The sequence below is a fragment of the Siphateles boraxobius genome, unplaced genomic scaffold (genome assembly GCF_051911475.1).
Source record: "Siphateles boraxobius isolate OS27281-9 unplaced genomic scaffold, OSU_SipBor_1 6, whole genome shotgun sequence".
NCBI lineage: Eukaryota > Metazoa > Chordata > Actinopteri > Cypriniformes > Leuciscidae > Siphateles > Siphateles boraxobius.
This window is the reverse complement of record NW_027509186.1, coordinates 22,947,866-22,963,305: the sequence shown is the minus strand read 5'-3', so window position 1 is coordinate 22,963,305 and position 15,440 is coordinate 22,947,866. Positions and strand designations below refer to the sequence as shown.

At 42.8% G+C, this 15,440-nt stretch overlaps 2 protein-coding genes across 3 annotated transcripts in view; one reads left to right on the top strand and one right to left on the bottom strand.

Annotated features, from left to right (window-relative positions):
- Positions 1–1,326, top strand: part of vtna (vitronectin a) — a 4,836-nt gene extending 3,510 nt beyond the window's left edge. For both annotated transcript variants that reach the window (XM_077208250.1, XM_077208249.1), the window contains exons 7-9: positions 83–235; positions 320–760; positions 847–1,326. In XM_077208250.1, coding sequence (XP_077064365.1) covers positions 83–235; positions 320–760; positions 847–968 — 716 coding nt within the window. In that variant the 3' untranslated portion in view covers positions 969–1,326. The remainder of the gene's footprint in view (positions 1–82; positions 236–319; positions 761–846) is intronic.
- Positions 976–15,440, bottom strand: scarf1 (scavenger receptor class F, member 1). Its single transcript, XM_077208246.1, has 11 exons — positions 15,170–15,440; positions 14,642–14,700; positions 9,533–9,634; positions 7,092–7,623; positions 6,769–6,987; positions 5,338–5,466; positions 5,151–5,254; positions 4,962–5,070; positions 4,743–4,867; positions 4,506–4,634; positions 976–3,352 (listed from the first exon to the last, which is right to left on the bottom strand). The coding sequence occupies exons 1-11, from the start codon at positions 15,268–15,270 to the stop codon at positions 2,277–2,279; spliced, it is 2,685 nt and encodes an 894-aa protein (XP_077064361.1). The 5' UTR covers positions 15,271–15,440; the 3' UTR covers positions 976–2,276.

Below are 15,440 nucleotides of genomic sequence, written 5' to 3'. Positions count from 1 at the left end.
TATATATATATATATATAACATTGAATTTACTTTCATATTCATTAATCTTTACTAAACAAAGTACATGTTTCTTCTTTCTAGGAGACCAGTATTACCAGTATGAGTTCAAGCACCAGCCATCCCATAAGGAGTGCATTCAGATGTCATTGAGATCTCCCTCAGCACTCTTCAGTAGATACACTGATATTTACTACGACCGATGGGTGGAGCACTTCAACCAGCTCTTTGGTGGAGGTAATACTTGTTTAGGGTAAGCTATCAATTTTATGCATCTGGGAAAGCTTTCATAACACAACTTTTAATTGCTTTTTTTCCCAGCCCAAAGTCATCACGGTGGCCATCACTTCATCAACAAAGACTGGATTGGGATCAAATCACCTGTGGATGCTGTGCTAGCCGGCAGACTCTACGTCACTCCGAGATGGCCCAACAGAAGGCGTCAGGACAGAAATCGGCAGGATTGGGACCAGCAGTGGGGCCAACAGTATGGGCAGCAGTGGGGTCAGCAGTGGGGCTCCAGGCGCAGGCAGAATAGGTCACCATACTGGGAGACTATGGCTGAGAGGGGCATCAGCATTGGACATGAGTATGCTCAGAGGTTTGGGCGGGACAGGTGGCAAGATCAGGACAGACGCAGAGACTATTATCATAGACAAAATGACTACGATTCTGACTACAGGTACAAACCTTCGGAAGACATTGTCCATGACATGCTAAACAGGCGTCAGCCCTTACAGAGTGTTTACTTCTTCAAAGAAGGTACTGAAATTGAAATTATAGTATTATATTAGCCTGCAGTATATTTATATTATATTATTTAAATATGTAAAACAATTTCTTCACAGATATGTACTACAGAGTGAATCTCCAAACGAAGCGGGTTGACCATGCAAACCCTCCATATCCAAGACCTATTGGAAAATACTGGCTTGGCTGCAAAGACACGCCAGGAGCAGAAAAGAGATGAGTCCAACTGTAAACAGCTGCCATTTAATAGTATTTATCATACAGGCATACAAAAATAAGCTGCATTTGTAAGGTCAAAAATAAGGCTGATAATTAAGGCCTTATAGAATCTCTCCACAGATTTCTACACAAATGGAACGACATCATTCATAAATATTCCTGATTGTTGTGGTGATTAAGCTGTCTAAAAGAGAGCATTTAAAACAAACAGATATATGAATTTAATGAGAATAAAAGCAATTGCATGAGAGGAATTTACTGATGCTTACAAAAGGCTGAAGTTGCCATGAGCTTCACAAAAACTTTTAGTGAGGATCAGTTGTGCAATCCTTCAATAAACAATGTTTTTTGATCTAAAACATATTGTTATTATTTCTATGTAATGTATACATCAGCTTATTAGGTTGTGCCTTTGAAAGTCCTCTCGAAAAAAAAATATGAACAGAAATCTCTTTAGAAAGAGCACTCTCCAGCACAGTAAAAGGGTGTTTCTTGTCATTTTTGCTGCCAACTACCAATATCATTCAAATGTCCAAAAAGTGTTTTGGCACATTTCATCAGTTTATTGCGGTTTCTTGCTCTATCCAAAGACTGAGTACTGCCAATATCAAGCAATTGAATGTATCTACATGTCTACATATCTAAAACACATCTTACAAGTAATCAGTGTCATGCTGCCAAGAACAACTGTGCTGTAGCGATGCATGTAAAGACTAACCTTTATGTATCTCGATAGAGAAAGAGATGCCAAAAACCAAGATGTGCAAATACACACTTACACGGGCCTAAGATAAAATGCTCTTTGAGAACCAAGACGCAAGCCAATAATATTTTTTTCTATACTGTTATGCAAATTATTTCATGCATAATTGCTGCAGGGTTCATATTTTGGCTCAGGACCGATTTACACTACAGTTCAAATGTTTGGGGTCTGTACGATTTTTTGTTTATGTTTTTGAAGTAGTAAAATTGAATATTTGTAACAATGTAAAAGTCTTTACTGTCAAAAGTCAAAGTCTTCAGATCAAATTATTGCATCCTTTCTGAATAAAAGTATTATTTCTTAAAAATAAAAAACCTTGACCTCAAGCATTTGAATGTCAGTGTGTGTAAACAGTTACTGATAAAACATTTTTATGTTTTTTTTTATAATTATTATGGTAATTTAATGGAAATTCTAATGAAAATATATCAACAAACAAAATGTTCGATGTAGATATGTTTATGCAGTTTATGTAAAACTTATATACAGTACAACTTAAAATGGAAATATTGCCCTTTAAATCAATAACATTACGATTCAAGAATATTATGAATACTTTACATAAACATTCTCATAACTTGGCTCATTTTCTGCTTGGTCCATAACGGTTTCATTAATAATAATCTCTGAAGAGGTGGAGACACCATCAGATGGAGCCACAGTCTCATAAGCATGCTCTGTCAGAGCGTCTGTCTCACAATCTACTTCAGTGTCTTGCTCCACCTTTAAACAATGGAGGGTTTCGCTCTCTGGGACACTTTTTAAAATAGAGGACAAGGGCCTCTTGGGGGTACTGTTCTCCTGAGGAAAGTCTGTTGCCCCTACTGTGCAGGGAGAGCTGAGGGAGCTGTGTTTTCTGCGACTAGGTTTCCTCATGACCACCTCTGATTGGCCGGACCCAGAAGTTTGCTCCCACGGACTGGCCCGTGCTCCAAGTTTCTTCCGCGGGGGCTTGGCAATCGCCTGCCCCCTGCCTTTGGGCTGGGCAGCCTCCTCTTTTTGTCTCTGGAGGCTGCCTAGTCTACGCAGCATTGCCTGAACGGCCCCTTCCGAAGGCGGCTCTTGCTTAGCCATCTTTTGGGTCTTACCTACAGTCACATAAACAGTTGTTAACCTCTCTGAATCTGCATCCTGGCTGCCATCAGATGGCTGGGTGTTCTTCCTGGTATTGGAAAGTGTGCGTCGTCTCCCACCGGGCACAGTGAGGTGAGTCCTGAGCGGGCCAGAACTATATCTTACCGAGTCAGATTGTAATGTTTCAGAGGCAGCTTCTTGCTCCTCAGAGGAGATGTTCTCCTCGTTGTTTTTTTCTTCTTTTTCAGTTTCTATCTCACTATGGTTTCCCTGTCCTCCTTGCAGGGCAGAGATCATCAGCACACCCCAGGCTTTGGGTTTCCGAGTAGTTCCTGGCAGATCTTGGGTCGAGCTACGGCGCTCTTTAGAGGTGAACTTTGTGCCCTCTGCGAAAGATACTGAAGGGCGTTTGGATTTGGCAATGCTGGATGTACGAGGGATACCAAAATCTTGTGACATGTCCTCGCTGCTGAATGTTGATGGGTCAGGGAAGAAGTTACACTTGGAGTTCAGCTCCTGAAGCTCTCCACCGGCCACTGTAACAACATCTGTGAGAGAGTGTGTAAACATGTATCAGTATATCGCTTGGAAGTTGCTCTTACACATTTTTGCATTGCAGTTGAATATCGCGCAAATCTGACTTTCTTCCCTCACAATAGCTGTGGTTCCATCCAAAGTTGGAAATTTAACTTTACGCTAAATTGGATTTTCGCATTAAAACATTTGCTCATAAAGCAGCGTTTCCATCCAATGAGTTGAAGAGAACAAAATCAAACAGAGAACTAAAAATCACAAATAAAATGCGCTTAAAAATAGGAGGATGGAAACATAGCTAGTGACACAGATCTGATTTTCGACAGTGAATAACAAATATTATACTAAATATGACTTTTTTTGCAATGTGGCTTTAGTGTGAACAGTCAGAGGTGGAATAAATGAAAATTGGTGCGAATTCTAAAATGATCTATGAATTTGGGGTATGTAAGAGTTATTTTAAAAAGAAGAAATAAGTACTTTTATTCAGCAAGGATACATTTAATTGATAAAAAGTGACTGTAAAAACATTTATAATGTTACAAAATATTTCTGTTTCAAATAAATGTTAACATTAACATAACACAAACAAGTTAAGCGGCATAACATTGATAATAATAAGAAATGTTTCTTTAGCACGAAATCTTCATATTATAATGATTTCTGAAGGATCATGTGACCCTGAAGACTGGAATTATGATGCTGAAAATTCAGCTTTGCATCCCAGGGATAAATTACATTTTAAAACAATAAAATAGGAAAACATTATTTAAAAAATGTAATAATGTTCCACAATATTACTGTTTTTTCTATAAATTTGAATAAATAAAAGCAGTCGTAAAAAATTATGTATGAATGGTGTATACATATACACATGCATATGTGTATATATTCACATTAAGTTACATTGCATAGATTTAAGTGTTCCTTTACTATTTATCAAATAGTATTTATTTACAATGAACTTTTTAAATTTAATATAACAACAAAATATTATAACATATCAAATATTATTCAATATGATTTATTTATTTATTATCTCATTTAGGGATTGTCTAATGGGAGCTCACAATAACAACTAAAAAAAGAACAGCCAAGGCAAAACCCAAAGCTGCTGGCATAATTACTGAATAAAAAGGACATTGAGACTAGAAATATAACTTTTACCTTCCCTGGGCGGTTCACAGTAAATGGCCTCTCCTTCATCATCAGTTTCAAATGAATCAGTCACCCAGCCGGATGATGGCTGCTCAATGAAGCTGTGGTTAAATGTGAGCTCGGGATCATGATGAGAGACTGAAGACACAGCGGAGAACATTAAAAAATCCACTTACGTTCACCAAATCACAATCTCACTTGCATATGTTTCTCAGTGACAGCTGCAAATGAAAATAGATGCATTACCTGTAACCCTGGGTAAACCAGATGACCAAAGGGTAATGCACGGCATGGCTGAACCCATGTTGGCCAACACAGTGTAAACGTGGTGCTTCATGCGGACTGTAGGGCTCCCATCCCCAACCGCCACACTGAAGGACAGATTAAGCAGAAGATTTTCTTACTGTTTACAAAATTAAAGGACATTTTTTGTATTATATCAGCTGCCAGATAACAAATTCATACCCTTCCTTTCCTTCGACTGGCCTGCCGCAACAGCAGCAGCAGAACAACAAGGCGAGTATTAAAATGCACAGAGGAATCAAAAGCCCTGCTATGAGACCTGCTCTGCTACCTGGCAGACAAACACACACACACAAAATGGATAAGGGGGATGTGGATACCAGCTGTGAAAACTGTAGTGTCTGTACATACTGTTTGGACAAGCCCCTGTGGCTGGATGGCAGGCATGATTCCCACAGTCACATGTGGAGGAGCAGTTGACGCCATACAGGTTAAGAGGACATGAACTGTTACAGCTACAGAGATTGAACGGTGAGAGACACTCATTTGAATCTTATACCAAGTTAAAAACAACCTATAAATACCACTGTACCCTCACCTCTCACCCTGGAAACCAGGAAGACAAATGCAACTTCCTGTCACATGGTCACATTGGCCATGATAGCAGGTTTTACACAGGAAGCGGCAGCCATCTCCGTAAGTACCATCTGTGCAGGGTTTGTCACATCTGCAGAGAGGGAGAATCCCAAAATAAAGTAAACTAAATGATATAAAAACCACCCTGTGTCAAAATCTAGATAGCTAGATGCACACAAGAAAAAAATACAATGTGTAAAGTGGCCCAAAAAAGTGTTTGGACATTTAAGCCACACTTAAAATGAATTTCATTGCTGTAGATAATAATGCTTGTTAGGCTTTAAAGGTGCAATGTGTAATATTTCTGAGGATCTATTGACAGAAATGCAATATAAGATCCATAACTGTTTTCAATGGTGTCAGGCCTTGCATAATGAACCGTTATGTTTTTGTTACCTTAGAATGAGACATTTATATCTCCATAACCGCAGGCACCCCCTTTATGGAGGTCTACATATTGTGTCGTCATGTTTCTACAGTAGCCCTAAACGGACAAATGCGTTTCGTTACTATGTTGCTCTTCGTGCACGGAAGCAAGCTTAGTTCAGCGAATAAACTGACACAATGATGAACACTGTTCATCATTGTATCACTGACACAATGACGAACAAGTAACAATAATATTCGCAATAAAATAGTTTTACTGAATAATTAAGTCAACATAATTTCTTAATTTATCCTTGTAAAGAAACCTCATTGCTGTACTGGCCACTCTCTGCTGTCTCAGACGATGACATATTTTCCTGTCGCCCACCATAACTTTTGTTAGTTGCAATTTGTAACCTCACCACTAGATGCCGCTAAAACACACACTGCACCTTTAAATTAGGTATCGTCAGATTTGTCAATTCAGTTTAATTCCATTTTCATTTGATAAAATACATATTAATTTAGGTACATTCTGTTACATCAAGTTTGCTTGCATAGGAAAGAAATCTATTGCTGTAAATTATGCCCTGCAGTGTTTCTGACTTATTACAACCTATACCTCTTCTATGTGAACTATTTAATCGACTGGCTCATTAAGAGTCGTTTATTTGTGTATAGGACACTGGTTGTGCTGTATATTGTTGATTCACTTTAAAGAAACAGCTCATGAGAGTCATATGTTCGTGAATCAAACTACACTGGCCACACTGTGTGATGTTTCTGATTCACTAAAAATAACTAACTCAGGGTCGTTTGTGAATCAGACTACACTAGTCACGTAAGGACCTTTCAGCCAGGACATCTAGAGATTCATTAACAAACTAGATATTTCTGCGACAAGGTTTATCATCTAATGTGATTAAGTGCATACATTTTAACTGTCCTTTTTAGGCCACTGTAGTTTGCCACAGTAAAGAAGACAATAGGATGTTCTTTTCAGAGCTGAATCCCAACAGATCTGTACCTTGGTCCAGTCCACCCAGTATCACAGTGTAAGCATTCTCCAGTTTCCGGGTCACATGGGTCCATATTTCTGCAATGCGGACAAATGTCTTGGCAGCGATGGCCATAATAACCTCTAGGACAGCTCTGGTCACAGCGAGTGCCATTCCACCCTGGTGCACAGGCATCACACAGGCCGTCCTTTTTAGAGCAAGACCTGCCTCCTTCACAGTGTCCACAGCTACACTCACACACGCAGATAGGAGGACACAGAAATCATGGATAAACCAAAAATGTATTTTTCAAAAATTCATGTTATCTTTTTAATCTGGCCTTTTCACTCACCTCTCCTTACAGCCTCTGCCGTACTTTCCACTCTGACAAGGCTCATTACAGACAGAGCCTTTGTACCCCGGGTAGCACAAACAGGTGCCAGTTTTCAAGTCACAGTCGGAATTGGTGAGATTACAATTACAACGGCGGTCACAGGACGGACCCCACCAGCCACGAATGCACTGACAGGCCCCTGTGCGCTGCTGGCAGGGAGACACAAAGCAGTTGCATCGCAGGCTGCACTTTTGGCCCCAGTAGCCCTCATTACACAAGCAGCGGCCTGTGGCTTGGTCACAGGTGGATGTAGCGGGGTGGCACTGACAGGCTTTGGAGCAAGTGGACGTCCACCAGCCCTCCTCACAGGTGCAGTTGCCGTAGACAGGGTCACATTTCCCATGACGTGCACATTTGCAGCTGTTTTCGCACAGGTTGCCCCAGCGGTTAGACAGGCACGAGCACTCACCCGTAACTGGGTCACAGAGCCCATGAGGGTGACAGGGGCAAAGCTCACGACAATCCGCCCCCCAAAATTCACTAGGACATCCTGCGGAGAAATAAGAATTCAGGTCAGTACAATATTTAGAATCGCACAACAATGAAAACAATAGAAAATAATATGAATATTATTAAAAGTATATATTAATTATTTATTCAGTTTTGTTTTGTCTGAGATCCTTTTTAGGTCCAGTTAGTTGCTGTCCCTGAATTTGAATTCATCAGTTACATAATTACACCAGTAGGTGGCAAACAAACAAACGTCACTGAATCATTAATTCAACAGATTCATCTTAAACAGTGATTAATTCAGGAATGCCAGTAGCTACTGTGTGTGCACTGATTTATGAAGCTTTGAAACATTTATGAATATTTAAATTTTTGTTAACCAACAGTCCTGTCTAATAAGACAAGAAATCACATAGGTTGTAAAATAATAAAAAATTTACAGAAACTTTATATTTAATGGTATTTAATTTATACATCATGCAGATTCGTTTAATATATTACACTTTTAATTAAAACAAAATATTAATTGGTTTTTAAGTGCCATATATGTTTATGATAAGTTTTCGTTGCATTTACAGTTTTAGGTGCCGACCCTAGACATATACGCTGCTGCGATACTTCAACGAGTCCGCCATATTGAGAGTGAGGAGTCACGTGCCGATTTGGGCGGGGTCTGAGCCTGTCGGCCATGATGGTAGGAGATGCTATCGGTTGCCAGGGGCAACGCCTTCAGAACTTCACAGAGGCGCTACTAAACATTCCAGAGCTCTTTAATTTTCGCGCATTTATTATTTTGGCGGGACAGAGACGGATCTACGAATATGAGGGGAAAAAAGGAAGAAAGTAAAGCAATGCAAAAAGATATGGCGAAAGAAAAGGGACCTTACAGGAACAAGCTCACACCAAGCGCAAAACAGCGGTATTTGGAGAAGTAGCATCAAGATATTTGTTCTTTTACACTAATAACAGTAGGCCTATTATTATTATTACTTATGTTGTCCAAAAAATATATATTCAGTTCTCAATAAATATTGTTAAGCCATATCAAGTTGTTTCAAGCATTTATTTCAAAGAAATAAAAAAGTAATGAACAAGGCACTCAAACAACACTTTTGCACATGTTCGTTAAGGCACAGCAGACAATCTTATCAAAGGCATCAGCCAACCAAGCAATCCAGCGTCTCGTCAGGTCAGAGACTTGCTTTCCCTGATGCTGTGTCCATTTCGGTAACCTAAAAAACTGTATTCCATTGTTCCTATGTTTTCCGTATGTATCGTGTGAGGTACTGGAGCAGTTTTTAACGCAGCAGTGACGTCCAGGCATGGTAAAACAGTGCGGAATTGCGAGAATCTCCTCTACTACCGAGTTAACAACACACGTAAACAATCATGTTTTCATTGTTTTGCCGCGGTAATCCTGCCAACATGGCGGAGAGGGGAGGGGCTCTGTACAATGACGACAACTCCTCACTCTCAATTGCTGAGGGCAAGACTGCGCTGTAAACAAATGCAAGTTAACGGGTGAGCTGTTGTTTTCTGCTTAAAAACAAAAATAACGTTTACATTTATCAACCGATTTCAGTGGTGTGGTGTACAAAAAATTATGTTTATTTCGCGTGCCTCTATAAACAGTGAATCATTTTGCGAAGCAATTGATTCAGAGTTTCAAAAAGCTTCGTTTCTCCCATAACGTTACTGTTTGGAAACAGGTTGATTCTTCTATGGAAATATTTTAGTTGACGGAGGAATAACAAAGTAACTGGCAATATTGTGTCTAAAAATGTAGGTAACTCAATATTAAACAGGCTAGTTTTTGATACAAAGCAGAATCACACTTGTATTAGGCCACACTCAGGCATTCTTCCTCGTTTTTCAAATCTCTAACCTAAAGGACAGAGCTGTACAAAGGTAGCCTTGAAAACAGAAACCAAGGTGATGATATTACTCACGGGTTTTGCACTGATACCCGTAAAATCCAGGTTTACATCGACAAAATCCAGGGTAAACACACACTTCGTCCTGCAGACAGGCTCTTTCGCCCTCACAGAGGGCTGAGAAAACACAAAAGGGAGACTTTACAGACAAGTAACTACTTTTGTTAAGTAACGTAACTTCAGTTCCCTGAGAGGAGGGAACGAAGTATTGCATAAGCTTACGCTATGGGAAAACCCCTTTTCTCGAGAATACTGAAGCAAAACTTTAAAACGCAGTGCATTTAAATATACACTAAATGTCGCCTTGGGGCATGCGTCAAAACCGCCACCATCTTGGAACAGGGGTCTTGTCATAGGAAGTAGCTAGGTAACGCTGGATTTATGGATGATGCCGGACTTTTGTGCTGCGTAAATCTAAAAAACAGACAGCAAGGGATTACATTTCACAAGAATGAGAAATTTTGTAAATTTGTTTAAATTTCTCTGGACTCAATGATAAATACATGTCTGACCGTTGGAACTAACCAAAACAACTTGAAAATCGCATCGATGACGATTTATGGTGATTTTATTTCCGTTAGACCTTTTCCTACATTGACGCTGATGCATTAAAGAGGAGGGCGTCCTGTTGGGACGCCTGTTCCATGAGGGCCCTGTTCCATGATGGTGGCTCTATTGACGCATTCGTTCCAATGAACTGCCGTAGCCAAGGCGACATCTAGTGTATATCTTTGAACGCAGTGTAGCTGCACAGCAGACACAGACAAGCGCGAGCGCGGTCATTGGCTGTGCTGTGGCAACTGCTCAAACCGATGGGGAGGCAGCTCAGACGCTCGAAACAATCAGGGCTTTTCGCGCCCTGACACGTCAGAGTCCGCAAAAATGGGCGTGGTCCGTGTCTATAAAAGGACCAGGTCTCGCCTAGGGAGCCCAGGTTTAATGAACTGAAGCGATACCCGAACACAGTAGCACGGCGGCCCGGCGGGTTACGCAATACTTTGTTCCCTCCTCTCAGGACTGAGGTTACGTTAGTAACCAAAGTAGTTCCCTTTCGAGAGGTCTCTCGTATTGCGTAAGCTAGCTTACACTATGGGAACCCCATTCAAAACGCTTTGCGTGCTAACTTCGCCCTACTATAGCCCGTGGGAACTGCCTGAGACTTAACAGAGTGAATATATGAGTCTAATATAAGCTGGTCAAAGACGAGCTTCATATAGGGAATGCGCATATAAGAACTTTAGTTCAATGGCCAACCAGACATATGTCGAGCCTTATGGCTGGGGAAATGTGTTTACATTTACACTGAAAGAACCACTTGCAAAGCTGGCACTTCTAGATTATAAAATGTTATAAATGTGGATGGCGAGGCCCAGCCGGCCGCCGCACAGATATCTTGAATAGGTATTCCACTCGACCAAGCCCAAGACGAGGCCATACTTCTTGTGGAAGGAGCTCTGATGCCCAAGGCGCAATGAAGGCAACAAAGACTCATAAGCCAGCGTAATAGCGTCCACTAACCAGCGCGATAATCTCTGCTTTGAAACGGCAAGCCCCTTAGTGCGGCCGCCAAAGCAGACAAAGAGCTGTCCTGACGGTCTGAACGGGGCAGAACGCTCCATATAAATTCTGAGAGCCCTGACAGGGCAGAGTAAATTCGCGTCTCCTTCGTCATCTGGCGAGAAAAGAGCAACCAGCGAAATAACCTGTGCTCTGAACGGAGTCGAGAGCACTTTTGGAACATAACCATATCTTGGTTTAAGGATGACTCTGGAGTCATTTGGGCCAAACTCAAGGCAGGAAGCGTTCACTGACAGCGCTTGCAAATCACTTACTCCGAAAATACCACCCATTTTTGAGCATAGAGGCGCCTTGTCGAAGGTGCTCTTGCTTCAGTATTGGTTTTCATAACTCCACACCCGGATACCCATTGAGGGGCCATACATGAAGGGCCCACAAATCGGGACAGGGATGCCAAATCAACCCGTTTGCCTGCGAGAGGATGTCTCTCCTCAACGGTATCGGCCATGGGGCTGTTTCCGTCATTTGTGTCAACTCTGAGAACCATAGCTGGGTCTTCCAGATGGAGGCTATCAGCAGCAATGCGCACCTGTCCTTCCTGATCCGTTCGATGACCTGTGGCAGCATCGTGACCGGGGGAAAAGCATACAGCGGGCGGCTGGGCCAGTCGTGGGCCAGCGCATCCCTGCTCTTTGAAAAAAATGTCTGACAGTGAGTATTGCCTTCTGAGGCGAAGAGGTCGACCTCTGCCACGCCAAAGATGCTCCATATCAATCGCACTGTCTGTGGGTGAAGAGACCATTTCCCTGGGGGAACATTGTCTCTGGATAACATATCCGCACCCTGGTTCAGAAAACCTGGCACGTGCGCCGCCCTCAGGGAGCGCAGGTTGTGCTATGCCCATATAACGATGCTCTTGGCCATGATATGTAGGTTGTTCGACTTGAGTCCACCCTGGCGATTTATGTAGGACACCACTGCCATGTTGTCCGTTCGAACCAGGACATGGTGGTTCTTCAAATATGGGAGAAAAGCACTCAGGGATAGTGCGACTGCTTTCAACTCTAGACAGTTTATATGCAGGCACCTCTCTGGGTTTGACCAAAGACCAGAGGCGGGCCTGCCCTCGTACAGGGCTCCCCAGCCTAAATTGGAGGCGTCTGTCGAAATCCCCTTTCTCCTTGAAATCACACCCAAACTCACGCCAAACTGATACCAGTCTGTCACCTTCCAGGAAGCCAGGGCTTTGATGCAGCCGTGGGTCGCTCTGATTCGTAGTTGGCCAGATCGCCAGTCGTGAGCTGGTACACGTTGGTACAGCGTTGAAGGGGACGCATGTTTAGCACTCCTAGCTGGAGTACCGATGATGATGCAGCCATAAGACCCAACATCCTCTGAAATCTTTTGAGGGGTGCGCAGGCTCCCGCTCTGAAAGATGCCGCTAGGCGTTGAATGACGAGCGCGCGCTCTGCTGAGAGGCGCGCTCTCATTTGTATAGAGTCTAACATTACGCCCAGAAAAAAAAAAAATTGGCTAGGAAACAGTATGCTTTTGGAAGTGTTGATCCTGAGACCCAGGCATTCTTGGCTGAGGAGCCAGGATCTGTGCATTATTAACTGCGCTTCCGACTGATCTATGATTAGCCAATCGTCGAGGTAATTTAACACTCGCACTTCCCGCTGTCTCAGAGGGGTAAGTGCCGCATCCAAACACTACGTAAATGTACAGGGTGCTAAAGATAGGCCGAACGACACTAATGTGTACTGGTAAGCCTGCCCTTCGAAGGCGAATCTCAGGAATGGCCTGTGTTGGGGCAAGATCTGGATGTGAAAGTACGCATCCATTAGATCCACTGAGAAAAAACAATCTCCGGGGCGGATATGCGTGAGTATTTGTTTGGTTTTCAGCATCCTGAACGGGCGCTTTGTTCAGGTGTCTGAGGTCTAGGATCAAGGATCTAACCCATCAGCCGGAAACTGAAGCCTCCAGGGGGCCACCATTGTAGAGACCATCACCAGCTGTTAGCATTCCATTGACTCCCATTCATTTTGGCGTCACTTTGACAGTGAATAACTTTAGATCTGAGGCGTCCAAAGACTTAATTTGTCCATTATTTATTTCTAAAGAAACATGACAATGTATAAAAGTCTCCATTAATTTGTATCTTACATTATGGCCCCGTAGAAGCCATTTTTGTAAAACAGGCTAACGATTGCGTCAAAACCACGCGACTATCTGTCGCATAGTAGAGAAATTACTGCATAGACAGGAGGAGAAGCTCGCAGGCAATCTTTTACTGTCTATGAAGCTATCGGGGGGACATGGGGGCATGAAGTCAAGGTAGAAGCCCATAGATAGAGAGTCCATAAAAGCAACAGGACAAAATATTTCAACAACATTTTTGAGGAATTAGGTGATTCAGATTTGTCTTGGCACAGCTACTGGAAGATTTACAACTGTCAGAATTGCTCACGTCACATCTACGTCGTCAAACTCAGTTAGAGCCTGCGCAGTACGCTCAGCCATGAGAAGAGGGAACTGGGAAATGTTTGAGAAAACTTTTGGAGCTTGGTCCGGCCTCGGAAGGACTTAAGCTCTGTCTCTTTCTTCCTCTGGTTAGGAAGGCTTGCGAGGCTCGGGATCCAACACAATTTGGGGTCGGGGACCACGTCTCTCAGGGAACTGCCGGCTCTTTGCTGAGCGAGAGCGGTGACGGACTTCAGCCACTGGTCGAGGCTGTGAGACTGGCGGCGGTGGCTTTATCCGACGAGGAGGCGGCGCCTTCTTGTGGTGGCTCGTGGCAGAGCTGGAGCGCTTCGGAAGGAAGTGGCGCATTGTTTGAGACGCCTTCTGAGCTTCTGTGTAGCGCTCTGCAAACCCTTTAACAGCCGGGCCAAACAGACCAGAGGTGGAGATAGGGGAGTCCAAGAATGCTGCCTTGTCCGCCTCTTTCATGTCGGTCAGGTTCAGCCACAAGTGGCGCTCGAGTACCGTCAAACTCGCCATGTTACGGCCGATCGCTTGGGCTGTTGACTTGGTGGCTCGGAGTGCCAGGTCGGTGACGCTGGGTAGATCCCTGAAAGCCTCTGGATCAGGGCCAGACTCATCCATTGAACGGAGAAGTTTGGCCTGGAATACCTGGAGGACAGCCGTGGTGTGGAGCACTGAGGCAGCTTGACCAGCGGCGGTATATGAGTGGCTGGCCAGGGCTGAATGGCTGTTCCTCGCCCCGAATGACCTAGTCCTTTTATAGACACGGACCATGCCCATTTTGGCGGTCTGTGTCAGGGCGCGAAATGCCCTGATTGGTTCGAGCGTCTGAGCTGCCTAGCCATAGGTTCGAGCAGTTGCCGTACAGCCAATGACGCGCTTGCGCTTGTCTGTGTCTGCTGTGCAGCTACACTGCTTTTTAAAGTTTTGCTTCAGTATTCTCGAGAAAAGGGGGTTTCCCATAGCGTAACCTAGCTTACGCAATACGAGAGACTTCACAAAACTGCTGACATCTACAGGCCCACAGGAAACGGGCCTGGTGTGTGTCATCAATAAAACAACAATGTAATACATTTTGTATTAAAGTATACATCTACAGATGGTATCAGTACTCACGGACAGTGCATTCATCACCATTTTGGCCCCATCCAGAACAACATGTGGGAGAAGAATCCCTGTTTAGAAAATATAGCAGACATTATATATGCTTCAATGTATTGAATCTACTGTCCTAATAAATGGGGAAAAAAGTTTATAAGTAGGATAGAAAGAAAAAGAAAAATAGGTTTCATAACATAAGAAACCTCTTATAAATCACAAATATTAGGATCTCCACGGTTTCTCTAGTTTGAGATTAAATTGAAAGAAATTGAAGATGTCTCAGATTTTTCTCCAGACAAAAATACTATAGAGTTTCAGAAGAGATTTCAGTAGTCTCTCAAAATGATCTAAAAATGTCCCAATATCTATGATTTTTAATTTGATCAAACATTTCACTTTTAATCTATAAAACTGTCCTGTCAACGCGATTCACTTTCATCTTCTCTATTATTACTGGCCTATATGTAGAAAAGTGACACATTAATTTTAGGAGAGACATCTGAGACAAAGATACTTCAGCATAACTGAATTCTGGGCCAGTACCTGATACTGAGACAGATATTCTTCCCGGTTGGAGAGAGTCTCTGAGCTGAGCATTGGACACACACGAGCATCAGTCCAAATGAGGTCAGAAAGGTGTCCATCCCCTCCGGACCGACCAAAACCGAACCCCTCTCCTACCACAGCACCAGTCCAGGCTAGTTCTATACTTCTGGAACAGAAAAGATCCAGTCCAGTCTCTGTTGCAAAATGAGCTTTCTAATTCCCTTTGTTTCCTCTGCAAGTTTCCTGAGGAAGAAAAGCCAGCTTCCTC

Coding starts and splice junctions, on each gene's coding strand:
- scarf1 (XM_077208246.1), bottom strand. CDS start 15,270: ATGGACACCTTTCTGACCTCATTTGGACTGATGCTCGTGTGTGTCCAA. Junction 5,255..5,337: donor CCTGGTTTCCAGGGTGAGAG/GTGAGGGTACAG, acceptor CAATCTCTGTAG/CTGTAACAGTTCATGTCCTC. Junction 4,868..4,961: donor CCAGTCGAAGGAAAGGAAGG/GTATGAATTTGT, acceptor TCTGTCCTTCAG/TGTGGCGGTTGGGGATGGGA.